Source organism: Pristis pectinata, chromosome 7 (assembly GCF_009764475.1).
Source record: "Pristis pectinata isolate sPriPec2 chromosome 7, sPriPec2.1.pri, whole genome shotgun sequence".
Taxonomy (NCBI): domain Eukaryota; kingdom Metazoa; phylum Chordata; class Chondrichthyes; order Rhinopristiformes; family Pristidae; genus Pristis; species Pristis pectinata.
In genome coordinates, this window is record NC_067411.1 from 58,819,598 (window position 1) to 58,843,752 (window position 24,155).

A 24,155-nucleotide genomic window follows, 5' to 3' on the forward strand; every position below is an offset into this window, starting at 1 on the left:
ACCTTAATCAATGTGCTTTGTCACATCCTCAATGAATTCAGTCAGGTTCCTGAGGCACGACCTGCCCCTCAAAGCCATGCTGACTGTCCCTAATCAACCTATGTTTCTCTAAATGCCCATAAATCCTGTCTCTAAGAATCTTCTCCAGTAATTTGCCCACCGCTGAAGAAAGATTCACTGGTCTAATTCCCAATGTTATCCCTACTTCCTTTCTTAAACAAAGGAAGGACATTTGCCACCCTCCAATCATCCAGCAGTACTCCTGTGGCCAGTGAGGATGCAAAGATCATGGCCGAAGGCGCAGCAATCTCTTCCCTAGCTTCCTGTAATAACCTTGGATATATCCCGTCTAGCCTCGGTGACTTATCTATCCTAATGTCTTTCAATAGTTCCAGCACATCCTCTTTCCTCACATCAACATTCCCTAGTATATCAGTCTGTCATACGCCATCCTCACAAACTTACTTTGTTCACTGACTTTATTTTATGAATAACAATCTTGTTGTAAAATTCATCAGATGACTGCACTGTGAATATCTGAACAAACCCAGCAAAGTAACCCTTGCAACATCTGTGACCTTTTTCAATTTTCTTTTCACTTAGCCCTCTTGACAGTTTTGTTTTACTATTTTATATCTGTTTCACACAAAGGGAAAGGAATAGGGCAAATAAAACTCTAAGGAAGAAGTTTATCAATTTTGTTAACATGTAGATAATGGTTGGGTTTTGAAAGGGGAAATTTAAGGCATTTAATTTGGCATGTGATGAATCTGATTCAAATACTGCAGTTACATAAAAATATAGGAGTATGTGACCAGGTGGCCAGTGGCAGCACTTTTCAAACTAATTGAGGAAGGCATCAGTGACCAGGGTGATGGAGATCAAAGAATTCTTTTGCTAGCATGTGATAATTGATCATAACCAGTCAGCTTAAAGCTTTTTAAATCACTTGTCAATGTAATAGTAGGCAAAAATGCATATTTCTTTGAGCACTGAATTTCTTTGAGCACTATGCCAAATTAATGCTAGACTACAGAGGCACCTGCATCAGCATTAGAGACCACACAGCCACTCCTAATAAATGGCATTGCAGGAGATCCAACAGTTATTCAATAAATTCATAAAACATTAAGTGTACCAATGAGTGTAAATTGGTTGAAAAGCAAGATCTAAAGTTTAGAATACATGAAAAATATTTTGACCAAGTTCAAAAATGAAAGCTAATCAGCTCTGGAAAAAAAATAATGGGTATTGATCCAAATGGAAGCTTCGAGATAAACTCTTCTGGATCATTGAATAATATTTGGGAACAATAATAACTTCTGTAATCTCTAGGTCTCAACTGCTCCAGAAATTCTTGCCAAATTTTACTCCTCATCTCAAATTTTTGGATAATGATTTGTGAGCTCTGCAAGGGTGAATTTCCATTACCCAAATGGCCATAATGCACGTGTTGCTCTACAAAAAAATAATTTGCATGACAGCTTTGAGATGTTATGTTTCCATAGTGAAGCCGAAACTGAAGTGTTACATTTCAAAATGATACACTACGCATAGAAATAAATGTCAGTGTTTACCCAATATGGAAGCTTATACTCCTAATCATAATTACCCATCCTTTTCTTGTTCTATATCATCTGCCTATCCAATGTAACCTCATACGTTGGTTTTACTTTGCCTTCAAACAGTAACCCTGGAAGCAAATTTCACAGGTTCAGACCACCATGAAATTTTTCCTGCTTACTCTAGACCAATTGACATTTTCAGTCTCAACCTCTAACTACTGAAAATAGTCTATGATCATATAAGCTAAGCTGTCTTATATTTTATAGTACTATGTAATAAACCAAAAATTAAATGTAAACAATATTTAAGCTCTTTTGTATTAGAGTACTAAACAATTTTGAAAAGATTTTATAATCCAAATGAGCTTCATTCAAAAATTTTGTCACAAATTTAAACGCTACCATCTACTTCAGTTTATTTGAAGCCGACAACATCTCCTTATGTAGGGTATGGAGTCAAGTTCTCCCATAATGAAATGTTGTATCATTTCCTTCATTTCAACTTGTGGTTTTAATTCTACACAATTCTGCATTCTACCTGGGATATAGATATTGAAAATCATTATGTAGTTAAAAACTAATAAATTGAAAACAATGAATTGTAGCGATGGGCTACGCACTGAGCTAGAAATAATGACACGCAGTCTGTAGGTTGCACTCGAGACTGGTTTATTCAGAACTTCGCCGCGCTGGCTTTAAGCAGCCCAGTTCCTGCCCTCTCCGGGCAGCAATGATGTCAGAGGTGCATCACGAAAACCTCTTCCTGCGCGCGGGCTTTCTCCCCTCGCCGGTGAAGAAGGTGGCCCAGCGCCATTTTGTGGCTGGCCTCTGCCGATGAATACGCCGTTTTCCGAGCCAGTTCGCCTGCGTCGAAAGTGGGTCGCCACAAACTCCCCCCGCCCCCCAGAACTGGCGATACACCCCCCAATGTCCACAGACTGGATCAGTTGCTGTTTGGGCGGTCTACCTCTGCGCCGCGGAGCCTGAACCTCGACCGGCTGCGCCAAGTCAACATGGGCCGGTTTGAGCTGGTCCACAGTGAAGACCTCCTCTTTCCCCCCTCCAATGTCCAGAACATGCGTGGACCCGCTGTTCCTGAGCGCCTTGAACGGCCCCCCGTACGTCCACTGTAGCGGTGCCTGGTGTGCACCCCTTCGTACAAATACAAACTTACAGTTCTGCAGTTCTTTGGGTATGCAGGTCGGGATCTGTCTGTGCCGTGAAGTCGGTACGGGGGCCAGGTTGCCAAGCCTCTCGCGTAGTCTGTTCAGGACTGCTGCGGGTTCTTCCTCTTGCCCCCTTGGGGGTGGTATGAACTCCACTGGGACGACCAGTGGTGCGCCGTACACCAGCTTGGCCGACCTCTTTGGGTGCTGTGCGGATTCCAAGCAGGACCCAGGGAAGCTCGTCCACCCAGTTAGGCCCTTTCAGACGGGCCATGAGAGCTGACTTCAAGTGACGGTGGAAGCATTCCACTAGTCCATTCGACTGTGGGTGGTAGGCAGTTGTGTGGTGTAGCTGTGCTCCCAACAGGCTGACCACAGCCGACCACAGGCTGGAGGTGAAATGGGTGCCTCCGTCGGAGGTAATGTAATGTGGGCCAGCACCCCGAAGCGTGCTACCCAAGTTGCAATCAGCGCTTGGGCGCAGGAATCGGCAGTGGTGTCAGTGAGCGGGGCCACCTCCTGGCCATCTCGTGAACTGGTCTACCATAGTTAGGAGGTACCACGCTCCTCATGACACTGGCAGGGGCCCCACGATATCCACGTGAATGTGGTCGAACCCCCGGAGGGTGGGCTCGAACTGCTGCAGCAGGGCTTTGGTGTGCCGCTGCACCTTGGCTGCTTGACACTGCGCGCACATTTTGGCCCATTTGCTAACCTGTTTGTGAAGTCCATGCCACACAAACCTGCTGGAGACCATCTGGATGGTTGTCTTGATAGATGGGTGTGCCAAGCTGTGTATGGAGTTGAAAACTTGCCACCACCAGGCTGCCGGGAATGATGGGGCACGTTTGGCCAGTAGCCACGTCACACAGGAGGGTCCTCCCACCTGGGCCTACTAGGAAGTTTTGCAGTTGCAAGCCCGAGACTGCGGTCCTGTAGCTGGGCATCTCGTCGTCTGCCTGCTGCGCCTCTGCCAGTGCTGCATAGTTCACCCCTGGGACAGGGCCTGGATAGCTGGTCTGGAGAGTGTGTCCGCCACGACATTGTCCTTTCCTGAGACATGCTGGATGTCCGTCATGTACTCGGAGATGTAGGACAGATGTCGCTGCTGGTGGGCCGACCAAGGATTGGACATCTTTGTGAACGTGAAGGTCAACAGTTTGTAGTCCGTGAAGGTGGTGAATGGCCTGCTCTCTAAGTACCACCTGAAATGTCAGATTGCCAGATATAGTGCCAACAGTCCCCGGTCAAAAACACTGTACTTGAGTTCGGGTTGCCTGCTGAAGAACGCTAGTGTTGCCAGCATCCCTCGATGAGTTGCTCCAGCACCCCACCGACTGCAGTGTTGGATGCGTCCACTGTGAGGGCAGTTGGAACGTCCATTCTGGGGTGCACCAGCATCATGTCGTCCGCCAAAGCTTCCTTGGCTTTAACAAAAGCGGCCGTGGCCTCTTCGTCCCAAGTAATGTCCTTGCCTTTACCTGACATTAAGTTGAACAAAGGGCACATGACATGGGCTGCTGAGGGGAGGAAACGGCGGTAGAAGTTGACCATACCAACGAACTCCTGCAAGCCTTTGACTGTGTTGGGCTGGGTGAAGTGGCAGATCGCGTCTACCCTGGTGGGCAGGAGTGTTGCCCAGTCTTTGGTAATCCTGTGGCCCAGGAAGCCAATGGTGTCAAGTCCGAACTGGCATTTGGTCAGATTGATCGAGAGGCCAAAATCACTCAGGCGGGAGTAGAGCTGGCGGAGGTGGGACAGATGCTCCTTACGATTACTGCTGGCTATGAGGATGTCATCCAAATAGATGAACGCGAAGTCCAGGTCGCCTCCCACCGCATTCATTAGCCGCTGGAATGTCTGTGCAGCATTCTTCAGGCCCAACAGCATTCGGAGGAACTCGAACAGGCCAAACAGGGTGATGAGTGCTGTCTTGGGGATGTCTTCAGGGTGTACTGGGATTTGACGGTACCCCCCCAACGAGGTCCACTTTGGAAAAGACGCTTGCCCCATGCAGGTTTGCTGCAAAGTCCTGTATGTGTGACACGGGGTAGCGGTCTGGGGTTGTAGCCTCGTTCAGTCTACAGTAGCCGCCGCATGGTCTCCAACCCCTGGCTGCTTTGGGCACCATGTGCAGGGGGCAGGCCCATGGGCTGTCTGACCTCCATACAATCCCCAATTCCTCCATCCTCTTGAACTCCTTCGCCACGTGGAGCTCATCAGGGGGAAGCAGTTGTGCGCGGGCACGGAGGGGTGGTCCCTTGGTCGGAATGTGGTGCTGTACTCAGTGTCTGGGTATGGCTGCTGTGAACTGCGGTGCCAGAACCGATGGGAAGTCCACCAGGATTCTGGTGAATTTGTTGTCCGACAGCGTAATGGAGTCCAGGAGTGGGGCCGGCAACTTGGCTTTGCCCAGGGAGAACGTCTGGAAAGTCTTGGCATGGACCAGTCTTTTCCCGTGCAAGTTGACCAGTAGGCTGTGAGCTCGCAAGAATTCAGCCCCAAGGAGTAGTTAGGCCGCAGCAGCCAGTGTGAAGCCCCACATGAACCAGCTGGCACCGAACTGCAGCTGCACTGTGCTGGTGCCATAGGTCCATATTGTGCTGCCGTTTGCAGCCCTCAGGGTGGGTCCTGGTTCCCCGTTGCAGGTGCCGTACCCGTCGGGGGTAAGACGCTGATTTCCGCTCCGGTGTCGACCAAGAAGCAGTGTTCCGACTGTTTGTCCCAGACGTACAAGAGGCTGTCCTGGTGGCCAGCCGCCACAGCCATTAGCAGCGGCTGGCCTTGGCATTTCCCAGGAACTTGCAGGGCGGGCGACACTGGCTGGCTTCTGTGCCCAACCGCTGGTGGCAGAAACACCACTATTCATTGGCCTCCTCACTCCTGTTTCTGGGTTGTGTGCACTCCGTTGCCGGGCCTGGTCTGGCCTGCCGTTGGGCACGTGGCTTGGTAATCTGTCCGACAGACGACCCGCTTTCCCTCTTGGCTTTCCACAGCAAGTCTGCCTGGGCCGTCACCTTCCGGGGGTCACTGAAATCAGCGTCAGCCAGTAGCAGATGAATGTCCTCGGGCAGTTGCTCTAGGAACGCCTGCTCAAACAGGAGGCAGGGCTCGTGCCCTTCAGCCAGGGCCAGCATCTCATTCATTAATGCTGATGGCGGCCTGTCTCCCAAACCATCCAGGTGCAGCAAGCAGGCACCTCACTCCCGCTCTGAATGCTGCATATTTGCCTTCCTCCGGGGGCGACTGTATGAAATCCGCAACCTGGGCAGCTGTCTCCTGGTCGAGGGAGCTCACCACATAATAGTAGCGCGTAGAATCAGAAGATATCTGCCGAATCTGGAACTGGGCCTCTGCTTGGTCAAACCACAGGCGTAGTTGCAGTGTCCAGAAGGTTGGCAGTTCTAGTGAAACTGCGTGAACAGACGAAGAGTCAATTATCTTCGGTCCAAATCCTGTTTGGACCGTCAGGGTCACCAATGTAGCGATGGGCTACGCACTGAGCAAGAAATAATGATACACAATCTGTAGGTTGCACTCGAGACTGGTTTATTCAGAACTTTGCTGCGCTGGCTTTAAGCAGCTCAGTTCCCGCCCTCTCTGGGCGGCAATTACATCAGAGGTGCGTCACAAAAACCTCTTCCCGTGCGCGGGCTTTCTCCCCTCACTGGTGAAGGCGGTGGCCCAGCTCCATTTTGTGGCTGGTCTCTCTGCTGACGCGCGCGTCATTTTCTGAGCCGGTTCACCTGCGTCGAAAGTGGGTCGCCACAGAATAAAAAGTGTATTTCACAGACATGAACCATATAACCATGAAACATACTTAGTTCAACTAGTCTATGCAGATATTTATGAACCACAAATCTCTTGTACTGTTCCTTCATTCAACATCTTTAGCACGAACTTTCATTTCACTCTCTCTCAAGCGTTTAAATCTCCTTATACTACTCATCTCACGCACTGATTCTATTAGCCACTTTCTATTTACTCTTTAAATAAAGAAATTTATCCTGAATATCCTATTGAATTTATTGATGCTACGTTTCTCACATCTCCTTATGACAAAGGAGGCCATTCAGCCCACTGAATCTATGCTGGCTCTTAGAGCAAATAGATCAAATTCCATGACTTAGTTCCCCATAACCTTTCCTCTCACATGCCCATTAACTCCAGCCTGACTCACCTACACCAGGAACAATTTACTATGACTAATTAACCTACCAACCAGAATTTCATTGGGATGTGGGAGGAAGCCAGGGCACCCAGGTGAAACCTACAGAGTCATAGGGATAATGTGCAACTCTACACAGACAGCATTAGAGGTTAGAATCAGATATTGGTTGTTGGAGCTATGAAGTCCAGTCCAAGAAAATTTCACAACCTTGGATGAGAAAGACCAATTTCATTTGACTTAATGTTACTGAATCCATAGTGGAAGACATAATACTAACATAGCATTAGGATCACAAGTAATAGGTTGTTGGACTTTCCTGAAGGTGTTTGGGGAAAACAGAATATATGCTTTCTATATGGAAAAAAATGGGCATATTCTGATCAGAAGGCTTTTAAGATTCTTAGATAATCAAAATCCTAGGAGATAACCAAATAACAGCCATTAAGCTTGCATTTTTTTTAAACAAAGAAATATAGATTTTAGTGTTATCAGAATGTGATAGAGTCATACAGCATGGATACAGGCCCTTCGGCCAAACCAGTCCATGCCGACCACATTGCCATTATTACCACTTATAAATTTAGAAACCAAATCACATGGTAGAGCTGTTTCAATAATTAGGAATTGTACCTTTAACATTAAATCACATTTAACTTCAAAACACTCACTGGATATCTGGTATGCCAGTCAACTGGACAGCTGTAATCTTGCACTAACCAAGGGTGGTTTAGAAGATGTTTTACAGTGATCCTCTTCTTTGGATCCACCTGCGGGAAGGAATTAGAACTGTAATGGCCGTCCAAATACTTCCCTAAATGCAAAATAAATCAAATAAAGTTTTAAAATCACTGGTGTTCCTTAAGAGCTAATATAATTAGTCATTAAATTTTAAAAGTTTAAATTTATCAAAAATTATCAATTTAAATATTTTGAACTTCTGGTGACATAATTGTCCTTGCACTCCAGCAACATTAAATTGAACTATTTGAAGATGCTTCAATGAAAGCTGTACACAAATCTATGCATTCCAAATACATATTTTTGAAAGTTTATGTTTCAGAAGTCCATCTGATCAAAGTTTTTGGAAATTACAATTCTTTGAAAATGTTGAGAGAAAAATTATCTATTTTAAACAAACCATCAAATCATTTACTTTTGGTTGAACACTGTAGATACATTAACTTATCCAATACAATTGAGTTTGTCTCAAACTAGTCTTTTTTCAATCATAAATTAAGTTCGGGGCATCACTTATGACACCATCTTAGCAGAGTTACAGGACTATATTGATTCAGGTAAAAGATTGCTTAGCTGATATTATGATTGTGGATGAGAGATATTATAACTTGAACTTACTGAATGCATAACTAATTAAATATCATCCAAAACTGTAATACAAGTTCACACAGAAATTACACAGCATCCAAATTAATGAAATGGTCACTTCACAGTTTTGTATACATTGATGTGATACAATTTGGAAACCTAAAATAAAGAATTGTTGCTGGAGATCCTCTAAGGTCACCCATGAGTTTTTTTAAAAGCTGAAGCTTTCAGTTGATGTGCACAGCATTTGACTTTAGGGTAGACACGAGTTAAGGTACCTAACTTTGCACCTGGACAACGAGCAAGATCAATGCATTGTCTGCTCTGGTTTCCTTTTTGTTTGAGGGCCATCATTTCATGATCACTCTTGCCATGCACATAACCTGCAATCAATCAGCAGAGCAAAACCACTACTAGAACATTAAAACCAGGTTAATAAAGATTCAGTCAGTCTTGAAAAAAAATAGTTTGTGCAAAAAGAACTTTACCCTGTGACCAACACAGCTGAACTCTATCCCATTCATATTCTTGAGTCATTCACCCAGGAGGATTGGGCACAAAACTCTCACATTCCTCTTGCTAAAAATCAGCTAATTTAGAACTGGGGATCAAATCTGATACATTGTGCGGAGTTCACCGCAACATCATATCTACTCCCAAGCCAGTGGGAAAGCTTCATTTCTTGTTTGTAAATGTGCCTAGAGTCAGGGACTGCAATCACCACAAAAAAAGCCTCAACCATTTTTGACTGAACTTGGTTTGTGATGGATTTAATATTATAAAACAAAACAGAACAAAAAAAACAAAGGGTACCAGATTTTATAGCAGCACAATAAATGTTTTCCATTTAGCCTTTTCTAGTTAAAGTAACTTTTTCTCTAAACTGCTTGGATAAAATGGAGGACAACTAATTAACATTTAATAATAAATTAATGAAGAATGAAAATCAGTTTACCAAAAGGGACGTCTTTGTGTGGAGCTGCAAGAGATGTGCAAGGTCCTTAATGGATATTTCTCCTTTGTTTTTACCATGGAGAAAGACAGGAAGACTTCAGAACTAGGAAAATGGGGAGGTCTTGGGAATAGTCTGGATTACAGTAGAGGTGGTGCTGGATGTCTTAAAAGGTACGAAGTTAGGCAAATCTCCAGGGCCTGACCATGTATATCCAAGAACACTGTGGGAGGCTAGAGAAGAAATGGTGGGAGCCCTAGCTGAGATATTTGCATCATCATCAGCCACTGGTGAGGTGCTGGTACACTGGAGGATAGCAAATGTTGTGGCAAGTTTAAGAAGTGCAGCAAAGAAAAACCTGGGAACCGTAGACCAGTTAGTCTAACATCTGTAGTAGGCAAGTTACTGGAGAGGATTCTGAGGGATAAGATATATGTACATGTGGAAAGATAGGAGTTGATTAGGGATAGTCAGCATGGGTTTGTGCATGAGAGATCATGTCTCATTAACTTGACTGAGTTTTTTGATAATGTGACCAAGAAAGTCAATGAGGTCAAGGTGGTAGATGTGGTTTATAGGGACCGCAGTAAGGCCTTTGATCAGGTTCCACATGGTAGGCTGCTTGGGAAACTTAGATCACATGGAATCCAAGGGGAGCTGGTTAATTGGATACACAATTGGCTTGATGGTAGAAAGCAGAGGGCGATGGTGGAAGGTTGCTTCTCAGACTGGAGACCTGTGACTAGTGGTGTGCCTCAGGGGTTGGTGCTGGGCCCATTGTTGTTTGTCATTAATATCAATGATTTTGATAACAATAAGGCATGGTTATCAAGTTTGCAGATAACACTAAAATAGGTGGCATAGTGGACAATGAAGAAGGTTATCAAAAAGATTACAGGGTGATCTTGATCAACTGAGTAAGTGGGCCGATGAATGGCAAATGGAGTTTAATTCAGAAAAATGAGAGGTGTTGCATTTTAGAAAGTCAAATCCAGGTAGGACTTTCACAATGAACAGCAGGGCCCTGGGGAGCGTTGCCGAACAGAGGAACCTTGGAGTACAAGTACATGCTTCACTGAAAGGGGAGTCACAGGTAGACAGGGTGGTGAAGGCTTTTGGTACGCTGGCCTTCATAAGTTGGGGCATTGAGTATAAAAGTTGAGGTCATGGTGTGGTTGTACAGGATGTTGAAGAGGCTAGACTTGGAATATTGTGTTCAGTTTTGGTTGCCCTGCTATAAAGAAAAATGTTTTAAACTGGAAGGAGTGCAGAAAAGATTTACAAGGATGTTGCCAGGACTAGGAAGAGGTTGGACGGGCTAGGACTTTATTTCTCAGAGTGTAGGAGACAAAGAGGTGATCTCATAAAGGTGTATAAAATCATAGATAGGGTGAATGCACCTAGGTCTTTTTCCCAGCGTTGGGGAATCAAGAACTGGAGGGATTAGGCTTAAGGTGAGAGGGGAAAGTTTTAATAGGAACTTGAGGGGCAACTTTTTTTTAATATATAAAAATACAAAGGGTAGTATCTATGTGGAATGAGCTGCCAGAGGAACTGGTTGAAGCAGATACAAATGACAACTTTTAAAAGAGTTGGATAAGTATATGGATAGGAAGGATTTAGAGGAATATTGGACTAGCTTGATGGGCACCATGGTCAGTGTGAATGAGTTGGGCCATAGGACCTGTTTCCATGCTGTATGACTCTGAAGTCTAATTATAAAAGTGCATAACCATTGAGACTAGAGACATCAATGCATTATATTCCAAAGTTATGAGGGTTGATAGTTTAATTGACCACTAAGTTTGTAAGTGGACAGGTATATGGATTGGAAAGATTTAGAAGATTATGGGCGAAATGCTGGCAAATGGGACCAGCTTGGATGGGGCATCTTGGTCAGCATGGACCAGTTGGGCTGAAGGACCTGTTTCCATGCTGTATAACCATGACTTCTCCCCCCAAATTCAATTATCCTGGATTTAATCCCCCCCCCAAACAAGGGCATAGATGAATTACAACTTAGAATGTTCTTGGAATGAAACCAAGATAATAAAGCACATTTCATTATAGCATACATTTGCATTTCAAATTAGAGGTGCCTTTGACAAAAAAAGTTTATTTTTACGTCAATACCTCAAATCTACATAATATTGCCCCAAGTTTTTAAATTTTTTTTGAATGAATCTCAAATGAAGCACAAGATTCTTAATATAACACAAGAAGACCTGACAAGGTAGGTGGTGCAAGGATGTTTCTGGTGGCTGGAGTGTCTCGAATTAGCAGAGAGCAAGGAGTCATCAGAACAAGGGGCTGTTGACTTAACTACAATGAGAAATATTCTTCCCTCAAAAGTTGCAAGTCTTTGGAACTCGCAAAGAAAGTGAGCTATGGATACTGAGACCTTAAGTATACTTAAGGATATATTTAAGGGTAAAAATCAAAGCTTTTGGGTCAGGGAGGCAAATGAAGGCCATGGATCAGATCACCCATGACCTTACTGAACACTGCAGTAGGCTCAATGGCCCTAAAACTAATTCCCAACCCTAATATTTTTATGAAATTTCCTAAGTTGAAATTTTGGACTGCCAATCATTTGAAGATCAGAAGGCTAATAAAATGTCATTAATTCATTTCTTTCCCTGACCCAAGAGATTCTTATCTACTGTCTTGGAAAACAGCCAAAACTTCATAAATGGTATACAATTGAAGTAAAGGATGTCCTTCACTGGGTGGAATAGCAGTACAAGATGACTAAACCATATTAAAATTACGCTGTGTATTCAGGGTCAAATATCACAATAAACCTGTGGATTATTATTGAATATTGGATCAGGTGCCCAAAGGTGCTTTGATACACTGCAGTATTTTAGATTGTCTGACAAGTGAGATATTTAAACAGTGGAGGAACCAAAACTTCATCCAGAAATAGGACAATCCAAGTAGGCACTGATCCCAAGATCAAGGTTGCCATTTTGTTTCTCCTTTATTGCAAGAATACTGTCCAATTTCCAGAGCAAGATAATCTACTTCACACAAAAAATGGATCTATTACTGTTTTACAGAACATTACTGTTATTGAATATACCATCGTTAAATAGCTGTAGTTGGCACCTGGGAAATGGATTAACTTATTGGATTTTATATCAAATTAAAAGAAAACAAAATGTAAAACAGATCACTATTTTGGATTTATGCTGATTCTCATGTCTGATTTTCTCTGCTGTACTGCAGAGGCTATATTTGCCAAATGGTAGTATCTGAGTTTTGGTCACTTCACAGATGAAAAGTTGCAGATTACTTTATATCTGGGCTACCATACACTGATGCAACCAATTGGGAAACTCTAAATCCATTTTTGTTAAAGAGATAAATTTTGTAGGTGGTGAAAAATTTTGGCAATATTTAAAATTTACAGTGTTGAGTAATTTAAAAGTGCCCACTACTAATGCTACCAAGCCACATATATAATTACACAAAAATACATTAAACACATGAGAAAATAAAATTGCACACTTTTCAGGCTTCTTAAAACACTTAAAATTGATTCCAATAATTAATGCAATAGAATTCTACCTGCAACATTTGATTCAATATCAGTATACTTGTAGGTGAGAGCCATTTAGGTATGCTAAATTTTCCTCTCTGCAAAAAAAAAAAACAGGATTTTAAGAAAGTTGAAATTTGTTTTAAGCAAGTTCAATATTCCTCAAGCAGCATAAGGTTGAATATGCCAAAAGGAATAAACTCAAGTTATCAAGTTGAATGCAGTGACAAAATTCATACTACTCTTTCTATTGTATACTTTAAAAAGGAATCACATAACAGAAATCTGAGATAAGAAGCCACATTGCAAACACTTGAGTTAAATGCATTAAAAGTTCAAGAAATTGAGGGGTTGAAGGAGTGATGAAGGTATGATTAAACTGGTGAACTGCAAATCAGGGATGATAACCATCCATAGTATTGAATATGTTGAGCACTTGATAAAGCTTCAATAAAAATAGTTAAGGATTAAGACCGAAAAGATCATGGCATGTGTACTGCATGCTTCTCATCTCTTATCCACTGAGCTGTATTTGCTCCAACACAAAAAAAACAGTTTACTGCACAGGACAAACAAAGATAAGACTAAATTCCCCTATGTTTGCATTTTTTGGATCTATTCCATTTTTACCTGACTCTCCAAATCTGAAAGTTATCAAATATAATCAAATCTTCCTAGAAGGGCTGTGTAGATACTTGTTCAATTAACACTTTGAAAATACATTTTAAAAGAAATTAACTTTTTATGTGAATCTTCTGCACCTCCACTTGATTATACAAATTTCTTGCATGGATAAGATTCCAGAGTGTCCATTAGCAGCTCACCCTTTACTCTTGGGCATGCTTTGTCAGAGTTAACAATTTTCTTGTTAGGCTGTCCCTGGGATTGAGGATAACCTAATTCCACTCTGATTTTGTGGATTCCAAGATGATGAGACCATTTTGGGAAACCCAGGTGCCTGATGGACCATGCAGATGGGTAGTTTGTGAGGTTTCCTTATGTAGTTTACACAGGACTTGTGTACTCCCAAAGCATAGACTCTAGGTCCTGAATACTACTCTGAATGTTCCCTGTTATGAGCCAGGGATGCCCAAGAGTCAGTGAGGATGTTGAATTTTCTCTCCCCACCCCCCCTGGAGGTTTCAAGCAAATCTTGAACCTTTCCCTCTGTCTGCCAGGTAATCTCTTAATCACATGCATTCATGCAACAACTATTTTAGTTATGATATAATCCAGAATGTAGGTACAGATTTTTTTAATATATTGGGATTATGCAAAGTTATGCCGGTTAGTGCAAATTCTAGTATGATCATTCTGCTCTGTCGCTTACAGAAGATCAATTGACATTTTGGTTGACCAGCCCAAGATCTGGTTTACTGCACTGGCTGGAATAAATACCATGGAGAATGCAGGGATGTGCTTATGTAAAACATACAGATAATTCAAGAAATAGAATTTACCATTATTTTCCTGTATAGAGTCATCATATTATCATCGTCAAATGGGAGAAATCCACATAGAAGTGCATACAAGAGGACCCCCATGCTCCAGATGTCTGCCTGTTTTTTATTTAAAAAAAGGAAATTATTGGAGTACCTTCTTCATCTTAAACTTTCAGGCATCATTATTGTGACACAGGTGATTGTAATATTGTGTTACACCATTAATCACCATCATTTACTACCTTCATTCAAATAACAGAACTTCATCAGATAATTGTAACATTCATTTTCAAGTCAAATTATGCCCAATTTTCCCTCAAAACTACTGAGGAACATGTGACATGCTGAACAAAAGAGCCCAAACTTCACTTTCTACGATCCTGGATGTCATATTAAACCTCAAATCACGAGGTTTAAGTAATCACTGCAATCAGTCTGTCAGTCCAAAATGAAAGGTGAGGAAAACATCAATAAGTCCAAAGACACCTGTTCTAAAGAAATGTTTCTTCATCTCTTACTTGTATGATGAATGCCTTACCTTAAAATTAAACAACTAGTTCTACATTATCCAGTAGGAGGAAACAGCCTTGTGGCATCCAACCAGTCTCTTTGAGAATCTTGTATTTATCGACGAGTTCACTTCTCATTCTTCTAACCTCCCCGGAGTATATGCCAATCTCACTCGATGTCTTTCCATAGAAACACCCCTTGTTCCAGGATATTAAATCCAGTAAATCTACACTGCACCAAAGCAAGTACTTTTTATATGGAGACCAAAATTGTATAAGGGTACTTTCTCTTCATAGAAAATGCCTAACCAGCATTTTCTGTTTTCGCTCTAAGATCTCACTAAAGCGCTGTATAATCTCAGTGAGGTTTTCTTACTTCCATACTTCAAATCCCTTGCAATTAAGACCAACATATCATATACTTACCCAACTGCTTGCCATACCAGCACACTGTGTCTCACAAACATCAAGATCCCTCTGTATACTAACATTTACTGGTTTTGCATAATTTAAAAAGTTGTTATCAACTTATTCGACCTGGTGCACAACCTCACATTTTCCCACATGATGCTCCATCTGGCACATTCGTCCACTTGCTTAGTCGATATTTTTTTCATCCTCCTCAAACCTAACTCTTCTACCTAGCCTTGTATCATCAACTAACTTGGTTACATTACTGACATGTGTTACGGACTAAGTTACTATTGGTGAATGTCCCTTTACGATAGAGCATAGTGGTGCGTGTGTTGGCATGATGACGACAACAGAAGATGCGAGAGCCCTGCTAGTCTCTATCGATGGATGAGAGACAGGAACTGTGTCTGTCATTACAATCCACGTATGGATTTTTGGAATAATCTGGTGGAGTCCACTTTGTCGTAACCTGTAGAAGGAAACAGGTATTTGTGTGGACGGCCACATCTCGGATGCTTTTTGGGGTGGCAGATACTTCAGAACAAAGCGGTGGAGTTCACTGTTGTTGTTGACCTGTAGAAGGAAACAGGTATTTGTGTGGATGGCCACAATTCGAGAGCCTTTCGAGGTGAGGAAGATGCGGTGGAGTGGTCACTGCTGAGTGGACACTGAGGTGTCATTTGGGTTCCAAAGTGGAACATTTGGATTTTGTAATTACTCTATTTTCTCTCTACCTTTTGTCTTCAGTCAGTGGTGGTTTTGAAGAAGCCTTTGCTCATGTTTCACCTTATGGCTTGCTGAACTGAACTTTGAGAACCATTCCTGGACTTGGGAGTTTGGGAATTTGCCACACACACACTACGAGTTTAGTTTTTGGGGTTAATGTTTAATATTTAACATTTTTACTTCTAACATTTTTACTTTTATTTTTCTTATTATCATAAGTAGTTATTAGTAATAGTTTTTAAACACTGATACACGACTCGGTGTGTTTCTTTTGTTGCTGGTTTGTAACACATGAAAATATGGAACAAATGATAAGTATGAAAATTTGCACGTCCAGAATTGATTTTGTAGCACCCGCAAATAGATGTCTACCAGTCTGAAAATGGCTAGTTTATTCCTACTTTCTATGCATTAATCAATATTTTAAAAATCTTTTTAATACTAATAACCCAATGATTCTTTAATGTATTGCCTGATCATATCCATAGAAATCCATCTGTAGAAAATCCATAGATCCACTGGTTATTTTCCCTTCATAAAATTACATCAACCTCCCCTGTCTAATCATATAATTCAACTTCAACTTCCCAAATATTGATTGGCACCTGCTTAGTGCCAAAGGTTTAGACGGGGCAGAGTTTGTTAAGTGTGTCCAGGACAGATTCCTGTCACGGTATGTTGACAGGCCGACTAGAGGGAATGCCATATTAGATCTAGTATTAGGTAATGAACCAGGTCAGGCAATAGATCTCTCGGTAGGTGAGCATTTGGGGGACAGTGACCACCGCTCCCTAACCTTTAGCATTGTCATGGACAAGGATAGGAGTAAAGAGGACAGGAAAATATTTAATTGGGGAAGGGCAAATTATGGGGCTAAGGCTAGAACTTAGAGTGCAAATTGGGATAACATTTTTGAAGGGAAATGTACTATGGAGATGTGGTCGTTGTTCAGGGATCTCTTGCAGGATGGTAGGGATAAATTTGTCCTGGTGAGGCAGAGAAAGAATGGCAGGTGAAGGAACCACATGTGACAAGAGAGGTGGAACAACTAGTTAAGAAGAAGGCAGCATACATAAAGGTGTAAGCAGCAAGGATCAGATAGGGCAAGGAGGGAACTTAAGAAGGGGCTGAGGAGAGCAAGAAGGGGACATGAAAAGGCTTTGGTGAGTAGGGTTAAGGAGAATCCCAAGGCTTTTCTCACGTACGTGAAGAGCAGAAGGATGACAAGAGTTAAGGTAGGTCCGATTAAAGACAAAGGTGGGAAGATGTGCCTGGAAGCTGTGGGTGAGGTTCTCACTGAATACTTCTCTTCAGTATTCACCAAAGAGAGGGGCCTTGATGACGCTGAGGACAGTGTTGGTAAGGTTAATGTTCTAGACCATGTAGATATCAAGAGAAAGGACATGTTGGAGCTGTTAGAAAATCTTAGGACAGATAAGTCCTTGGGGCCTGACAGAATATTCCCCAGGCTGCTCCACAAGGTGAGGGAGGAGATTGCTGAACCGTTGGCTAGGATCTTTGAGTCCTCATTGTCCATGGGAATGGTACTAGAGGATTGGAGGGTGGCAAATATTGCCCCCTTATTCAAAAAAGGTAGTAGGGATAGTCCAGGGAATTACAGACCAGTGATCCTTACATCTGTGGTGGGCAAGCTGTTGGAAAGGATTCTAAGAGGTAGGATCTATGAGCATTTAGAGGATCATGGACTGATTAGGGACAGCCAGCATGGCTTTGTGAAGGGAAGATCATGTCTCACAAGCCTGATAGGGTTCTTTGAGGAGGTGACCAGAGAGATTGATGAAGGTAGTGCAGTAGATGTGGTCTACATGGATTTTAGTAAGGCATTTGACAAGGTTCTGCATGGTAGGCTTCTTCAGAAGGTCAGAGGGCATGGGATCCAGGGAGGCTTGGCTGTGTGGATTCAGAATTGGCTTGCCTGTAGAAAGCAGAGGGTTGTAGTGGAGGAAGTGCATTCAGATTGGAGGGCTGTGACTAGTGGTGTCCCACAAGGATTGGTTCTGGGACCTCTACTTTTCGTGATATTTATTAATGACTTGGATGAGGGGGTAGAAGGGTGGGTTAGCAAGTTTGCAGACGACACAAAGGTCAGTGGTGTTGTGGATAGTGTGGAGGATTGTCCAAGTTTGCAGAGCAATATTGATAGGATGCAGAGCTGGGCTGACAAGTGGCAGATGGAGTTCAATCCAGAGAAGTGTGAGGTGGTACACTTTGGAAGGACAAAGTCCAAGGTGGAGTACAAGGTTAATGGCAGGATTCTGGGTAGTATGGAGGAGCAGAGGAATCTGGGGGTTCATATCCACAGATCACTGAAAGTTGCCTCACAGGTGGATGGGGTAGTTAAGAAAGCTTACGGGATGTTAGCTTTCATAAGTCGTGGGATCGAGTTTAAAGAACCGCGAGGTAATGATGCAGCTCTACAAAACTCTGGTTAGACCACAGTTGAAGTACTGTGTCCAGTTCTGGTTGCCTCATTATAGGAAGGATGTGGAAGCATTGGAAAGGGTGCAGAGGAGATTTACCAGGATGCTGCCTGGTTTGGAGAGTATGGATTATGAGGAGAGACCAAGGGAGCTAGGGCTTTACTCTTTGGAGAGAAAGAGGATGAGGGGAGACATGATAAAAGGTGTATAAAATATTAAGAGGAATAGATAGAGTAGACAGCCAGCCCCTCTTTCCCAGGGCACCAATGCTCAACACAAGAAGGCATGGCTTTAAAGTAATGGGTGGGAAGTTCAAGGGAGATATCAGAGGGAGGTTTTTTTTTACCCAGAGTGGTTGATGCATGGAATGCGCTGCCTGGGGTAGTGGTGGAGGCAGATATGTTGGTCAAGTTCAAGAGATTGTTAGATAAGCATATGGAGGAATTTAAAATAGGGGGATATGTGGGAGGAAGGGGTTAGATAGTATTAGGCGTGGTTTAAAGGTCAGCATAACATGGTGGGCCGAAGGTCCTGTATTGTGCTGTATTGTTCTATGGTTCTATGATTTTTTTTTGGTGACTCCTTTCTACTTTGTTGAAGGATTGAGAGTGAGAGGGAATTTGATTGAAACAGAAGATTTGAGGAATCTCGATAGGTTGGATGTGGAGAGGATATTTCCACTTGAGGGAGAATCTAGAACTGGTGACGGGGGTGGGTTTATCATTTAAAAATAAAGTGCTTCCCATTTAGGACAGGAAGAAGGTGAAATTTTCTGAAGGTCATGAGTCTTTGGAATTCTCTTCCTTGGAAAGTGATGGAAGAAAAGTCTTTCAATATTTTAAAAGGGAGAGATAGACAGATTCTTGATAAGGGGGGTGAAAAGTTACCACAGGTAGATGGGAACACAAGTTGAAGAAACAGATCAGCCATGACCTTATTAAATGGCAGAGCAGCTTCAAATGGGCTGAATTGCCTCATCTTCCTTCTAAATTTTATCATTGTAGGACCACAGATGAAACACTAACCAGTTCAAAGTTTTATTTTTCTTCCTCTGCCTCCTTTCTGAAACAAGGAGACACAGTTTAATGATTAGGAGGCAGTCATTTAAAACCAAGATGTGCAGGTACTTCTCACAGATGGCAATAAATCTCTGGAATTCTCTACCCACTGTGGTTGTGAAGGCTGGATCATTGGGGGTATTTATAGAGGAAGTAGATAAGTTTTCGAAAGATGAGGGATAGAGGGCTACGGGGAACTGGAACTGAAGAGATGAAGCCTGGGGCGGGCAGATCGGCCATGACAACATTTATGGCAGGAGAGGTTTGAGGAGAAGAATGGTCTGCTGCTGCTTCTATTTTCTTTTCTTAAATGAGTGTGTTACTTTGCTACCTTCCACACTGTTGAAAAACAAAAAGTTTTTTTTTGGGAAAGAAAGACAGAAAACAGCACTTAATACAAGTTAAGCATCATCATTCATTGGTTGAGAGACCTTGCATTAAATTGAACTTCAGCCACCATTGAGCATCCAATAGAAATTTCCATGAGAGAGGATGGAACAGATCACAAAATTCACTAAAGGAGCAAAAAGGCTTTACTAGTATGAGGAAAGATTGGACTTAAAATACTATTTAAGTTTTAGTATCTAAATAAGAAATACACTAACAAAATGCTTCACTTACCTCAGATCCAATATAAGCTTTCCCTTGAATAAGTTCAGGTGCTGCATAGGCAGGGCTACCACAGCAAGTTGTTAACTGATAATTTAAACCACCCTGCAGCAAAGAGAAAAGTGAAGCTGTAAGTAGATGTCTACATTCACCCTAACACTACCAATTCTTCAAATCTTTATATAAATAATTTCACATTTATTTGACTTAATTTTATCCTCTGTTGTTACTTTAACCCCTGAAGGCATGGGCCTTACTTAGGTTCAGATACAAAACTGCAGCACTCCCAAGGCGGCTTTTCTTCAGTTTCCTAGGACAGCTTTATCTAATATTTATTTTCTAATAAATTCACTGGAAAATTAACAAAAATGCAGAGCCTAGCTGCTAATTTACTCCTATAGTTCAGACACCAAAACTATTATATTTTACTTAACTTGTAAGCAATAGAACTCCCATAAAATTGACAAACTCAGTACATGTTTAATGACCCTTTTTAATAACTGAATGCCCCATCATTCAAATAAACCTGGTCCAATAATGGATGTGAAAACATTAATCCAAGTTAGATCTCATGGAAGGGGTGACTCAAAGATGAATTAACTTATTTGCTTTGCATAAACAGTTAAATTACAGTAATCTGAACATTTTTGTTTGGAGAGTGGAGCAAAGATTGGGAGGGTTTGGTGGGTATGGGGTAGGATAGAGATGTGCAGTACTTAGTACTGGCTTCACTTGGATCAAAATCATTCTCTGCCCTCCTCCTTCCCGTCCCCCCCAAAAATCACATTGCATTGAAATCCTAAGACACGACTTAAATCTACTAAAAACATCTTGCATTTCCTTTTCCAAGTGGAAGATATACCCAGCAGCTTAGTATATAGGATACGTGCCTTCTAATTACAGAGATGCTTCTTTAAACTAAAAGGTTCAACTTGCATTTTTATAGAAACCACAGGTTCCCAAAGCACCCCTGAACCTTCTCATTACTTTGTCTAACAGTAGCGTTTATATTTCAATGTCAAGTTCTTCACAGGAAAAAAACCTAAAAACACAAAAAAAAAATCAGTAAAGTCTTTTTCAGTAGTACTGGTTAAGGGAAAATAATGGTCAGGACTGAGAAAACACTTGACTTCAGAAAATATGCAATCTTTTACTTCCACTTGAACATAACATACAAAAACAGTTAAATTCAATATAGCATTCGTACTGCACTGATGAGACCTTATGGATTCAGATATGAAGCACTTTAATTACATATTCCATTAGTCAAAAATATAGGCTTAGGAGGTATTTTTGAGAAGTCATCACTCTCATATCACTATGGATTTCATAATCAATTTGAGCAAATTTAAAAGATTGCAGTTGCACCACATCACCTACCAGCAGTCAGAAGTTTAGTTCACTGAGCTTTCACCAGAGTTTGTCATAAGACAATTGACACCCTGGCTGCAATTTAAACTGGACAAAAAAGATTCACAGTACTGGTCTAAGAGCAGAAGCTGACTAATATTTGTGCCACAGCATGATTTTACCATTTTTTAAAAAATTAAGATCATAGGATCTTACTGTGTGAAAGTTGACATGTTTCTCACATTAAAGCAGCTACTGCATTTCAAAGGGTACTTGGACAGCAAATGCATCCCTTGGGATGTTCAGGGTTGTGAAATCCATTGCATAATCATCTTTCTTTCCTACAGCAAAGCAGGGAGGTAAAGGATATAAAAACAAAATGATGGGAAAACTCAGCAGGTCACATGGCACCTGTGGAAAGTAAAACTGTTAATACTTCAGATGAGGGACCCTTTATTACACCTGGGAAAGAGAAACAACTTAGTCTCGGTAACAGCAGCACGTTGGTGAAACCAAGGGAATGTCTCCCATACAGTGTATACATAGGGCAGGCCGGATAAGGTACTACGGTTGTGTATTTTGTTGACGTGCTCTTGACATACTGAGACGCATTCAGCAGGTCAGACTATGCACAGAGAAAAGGAGAAGGGATGGCAGATGGAAATAGTCCTTATACTGACAGGAAGAACGAACATGTTATCTAAAGTTAACGAATTTGATATCGAGTCTGGAAAGCTGCAACATAACCAGACAGAAGATATGGTGTTGTTCTTTGAGTTTGCGTTGGGTCTTATTCTAACAGTGCAGGAAGCCACAAGCAGTGAGATCAGAGTGGGAGTGGTAAGGTGATTTAAAAAGTAAAGGTAGGCAACTGGAAGCTCAGGGTCATTCCTATTTACTTTGACCAGCATATTAAAGATTTGTTGAAACAAGTACATTTTATGCCAAGGGGTTCAAACAGAAATTAAAACACAGAAATCCTTACATTCAGCTACTATTATAAACAACTCAAAATCTGAATGCATCAATGCACTTCATCTGCAAGTGCTGTGGAATCAAATTAACAACAGCTTTAGTAATGCAGAATACATTAAAAGACCAATTATTTTTTTTTATGTTTCCAGTTAATTTCCTTGTCACCTTTTGAACACAACTGGGCATCTCTACAGTGAAACTTGAAAACTAAAATTGTATTGACAAAATATTATAAATTACACAAACTTGTCTGCTTCTGCTGGGTAATGATTATAGTAGAAATGTCAGCAGAGTATTATGGTCAAAATACACCAACCACTTTACAAAAGTAAGTGAAGAATACAAATCTTTGCAACTATAAAACAGGTTCTACATACCTTGGGTTTTGCACATAGGCCAAAATCAATCAGCTTCAAATTACGATCTTCATCAATTAGTAGATTTTCCTATATTTAAAAATATCAGATAATGTCAAAAAAAATACAGAAATTGAAATGTTGGTCTTGCATCAAGAACTGGCTACCAGGATGAATAAGTATTGAAAATAAAACCTGAACTACTACATACAAGAGGAAAGAAAATGTATCTCTGAATCTAAAAACTGTCTAAAACATGTAAATTAGAATGCTAGCCTGTCATTACATCTACATGTTCTACTGTTGTAAATTCCCATCCTATCAAAGTTATTACATTCTGCTAAATGACTTTCATGTAGGTGCCACATGTTATTCTACAAATGTTCTGCTATCGTATTCCTATGTCAGATTTGCAAACTCAAGGTGTGACAAGAGCAAAGAGGCTCCTGTGATACAACAGTTGAGAAGCAAAATGGACCTGACTCTGGTTGATCAATAGAGTTTAGAAAGTTTATGAATTAAACTTGAATAATTACTTTTGGCTACCCTCCTTCTCTTACAATATTTTGCAAAACCCTTTAAGACATCTCCTCTACATTGTTCATGAGCATTTCTTCACATTCCTATCGATTATTACCACTTTCCTTAAAAACAGAGGCCAGAGAGGAACAGTAGAGAATTTCTAGTAGAAAATTACTATTGCTAGAAAAAGAAATGGTTTGGTTTAAACCAAGTCCCAACTTCCCCTGCCTACTCTTAAGCTCACTATTAAATTTTATTATAATCACTTAATAATCTAGACTTGAATTATGTATTGTTAAGATTTACACTGGTCAGTTAATTTACAGCAGATATATCCATTTTAATACTAAAAGTATATTAAAAAGACATTTTAAACATCAGCATGAAAACTGCATGTATAGCAACCTGAAAACAAGGATGAAGGATGATGGAAAAAAAATTATGCCACAATATATTCAAGTCAATATGACACTCAACCTTTCTGGAAATAAGGAGGACAGCAGTTAAATTATTAGAATGATTATCGAGAACCAACTGGGAAAGCATGTTCAAATCTCTTCATGACAGTTGGGAAATTTAAATTTTAGTTAATTAAAAAAGCCAAAATTAAAAGTGGCCATGAAATCACTTGGTTCTATAAGCCAATTAGTTTTATGAAAACCACAAAATACAAGAATAAAGCCAAAAGACAACAAGGATTTTAGTGGATCAAGAGAATAGTAGACTTGCCACCATGTTCTCAAGGTGAATTAGAGTGTCTAATGTCACTGACATTCCTACATGCAGGAGTGTGCAGTTTCTTCCAATGTGCTCCTGAGTAAATAATCATTAAAGTAGAGGAGTTGTGGTAATGCAGTGGAATAGTAATCAATTACCCAGAGTTCCAATCCCACCATGGTGAAAAACTGATATCAGAAAATCTCATTTTGTTGTAAAAACAAAATAATGCTATAAGTTCTCAACAAGCCATGTCTGTTGAGAGATAAAGAAGCTGTTCTGTTCCACAGTACCACTTCAACCTTCTCTGTA

General features: G+C 41.3%; 1 protein-coding gene across 4 annotated transcripts in view; it reads right to left on the minus strand.

Moving 5' to 3' along the window:
- Positions 1-24,155, minus strand: part of melk (maternal embryonic leucine zipper kinase) — an 80,079-nt gene that overhangs the window by 32,988 nt on the left and 22,936 nt on the right. For all 4 annotated transcript variants that reach the window (XM_052019105.1, XM_052019107.1, XM_052019104.1 and 1 more), the window contains 5 exons: positions 22,626-22,694; positions 19,936-20,028; positions 14,185-14,283; positions 12,754-12,822; positions 7,571-7,669 (listed from right to left, as the gene is read on the minus strand). In XM_052019105.1, coding sequence (XP_051875065.1) covers positions 7,571-7,669; positions 12,754-12,822; positions 14,185-14,283; positions 19,936-20,028; positions 22,626-22,694 — 429 coding nt within the window. The remainder of the gene's footprint in view (positions 1-7,570; positions 7,670-12,753; positions 12,823-14,184; positions 14,284-19,935; positions 20,029-22,625; positions 22,695-24,155) is intronic.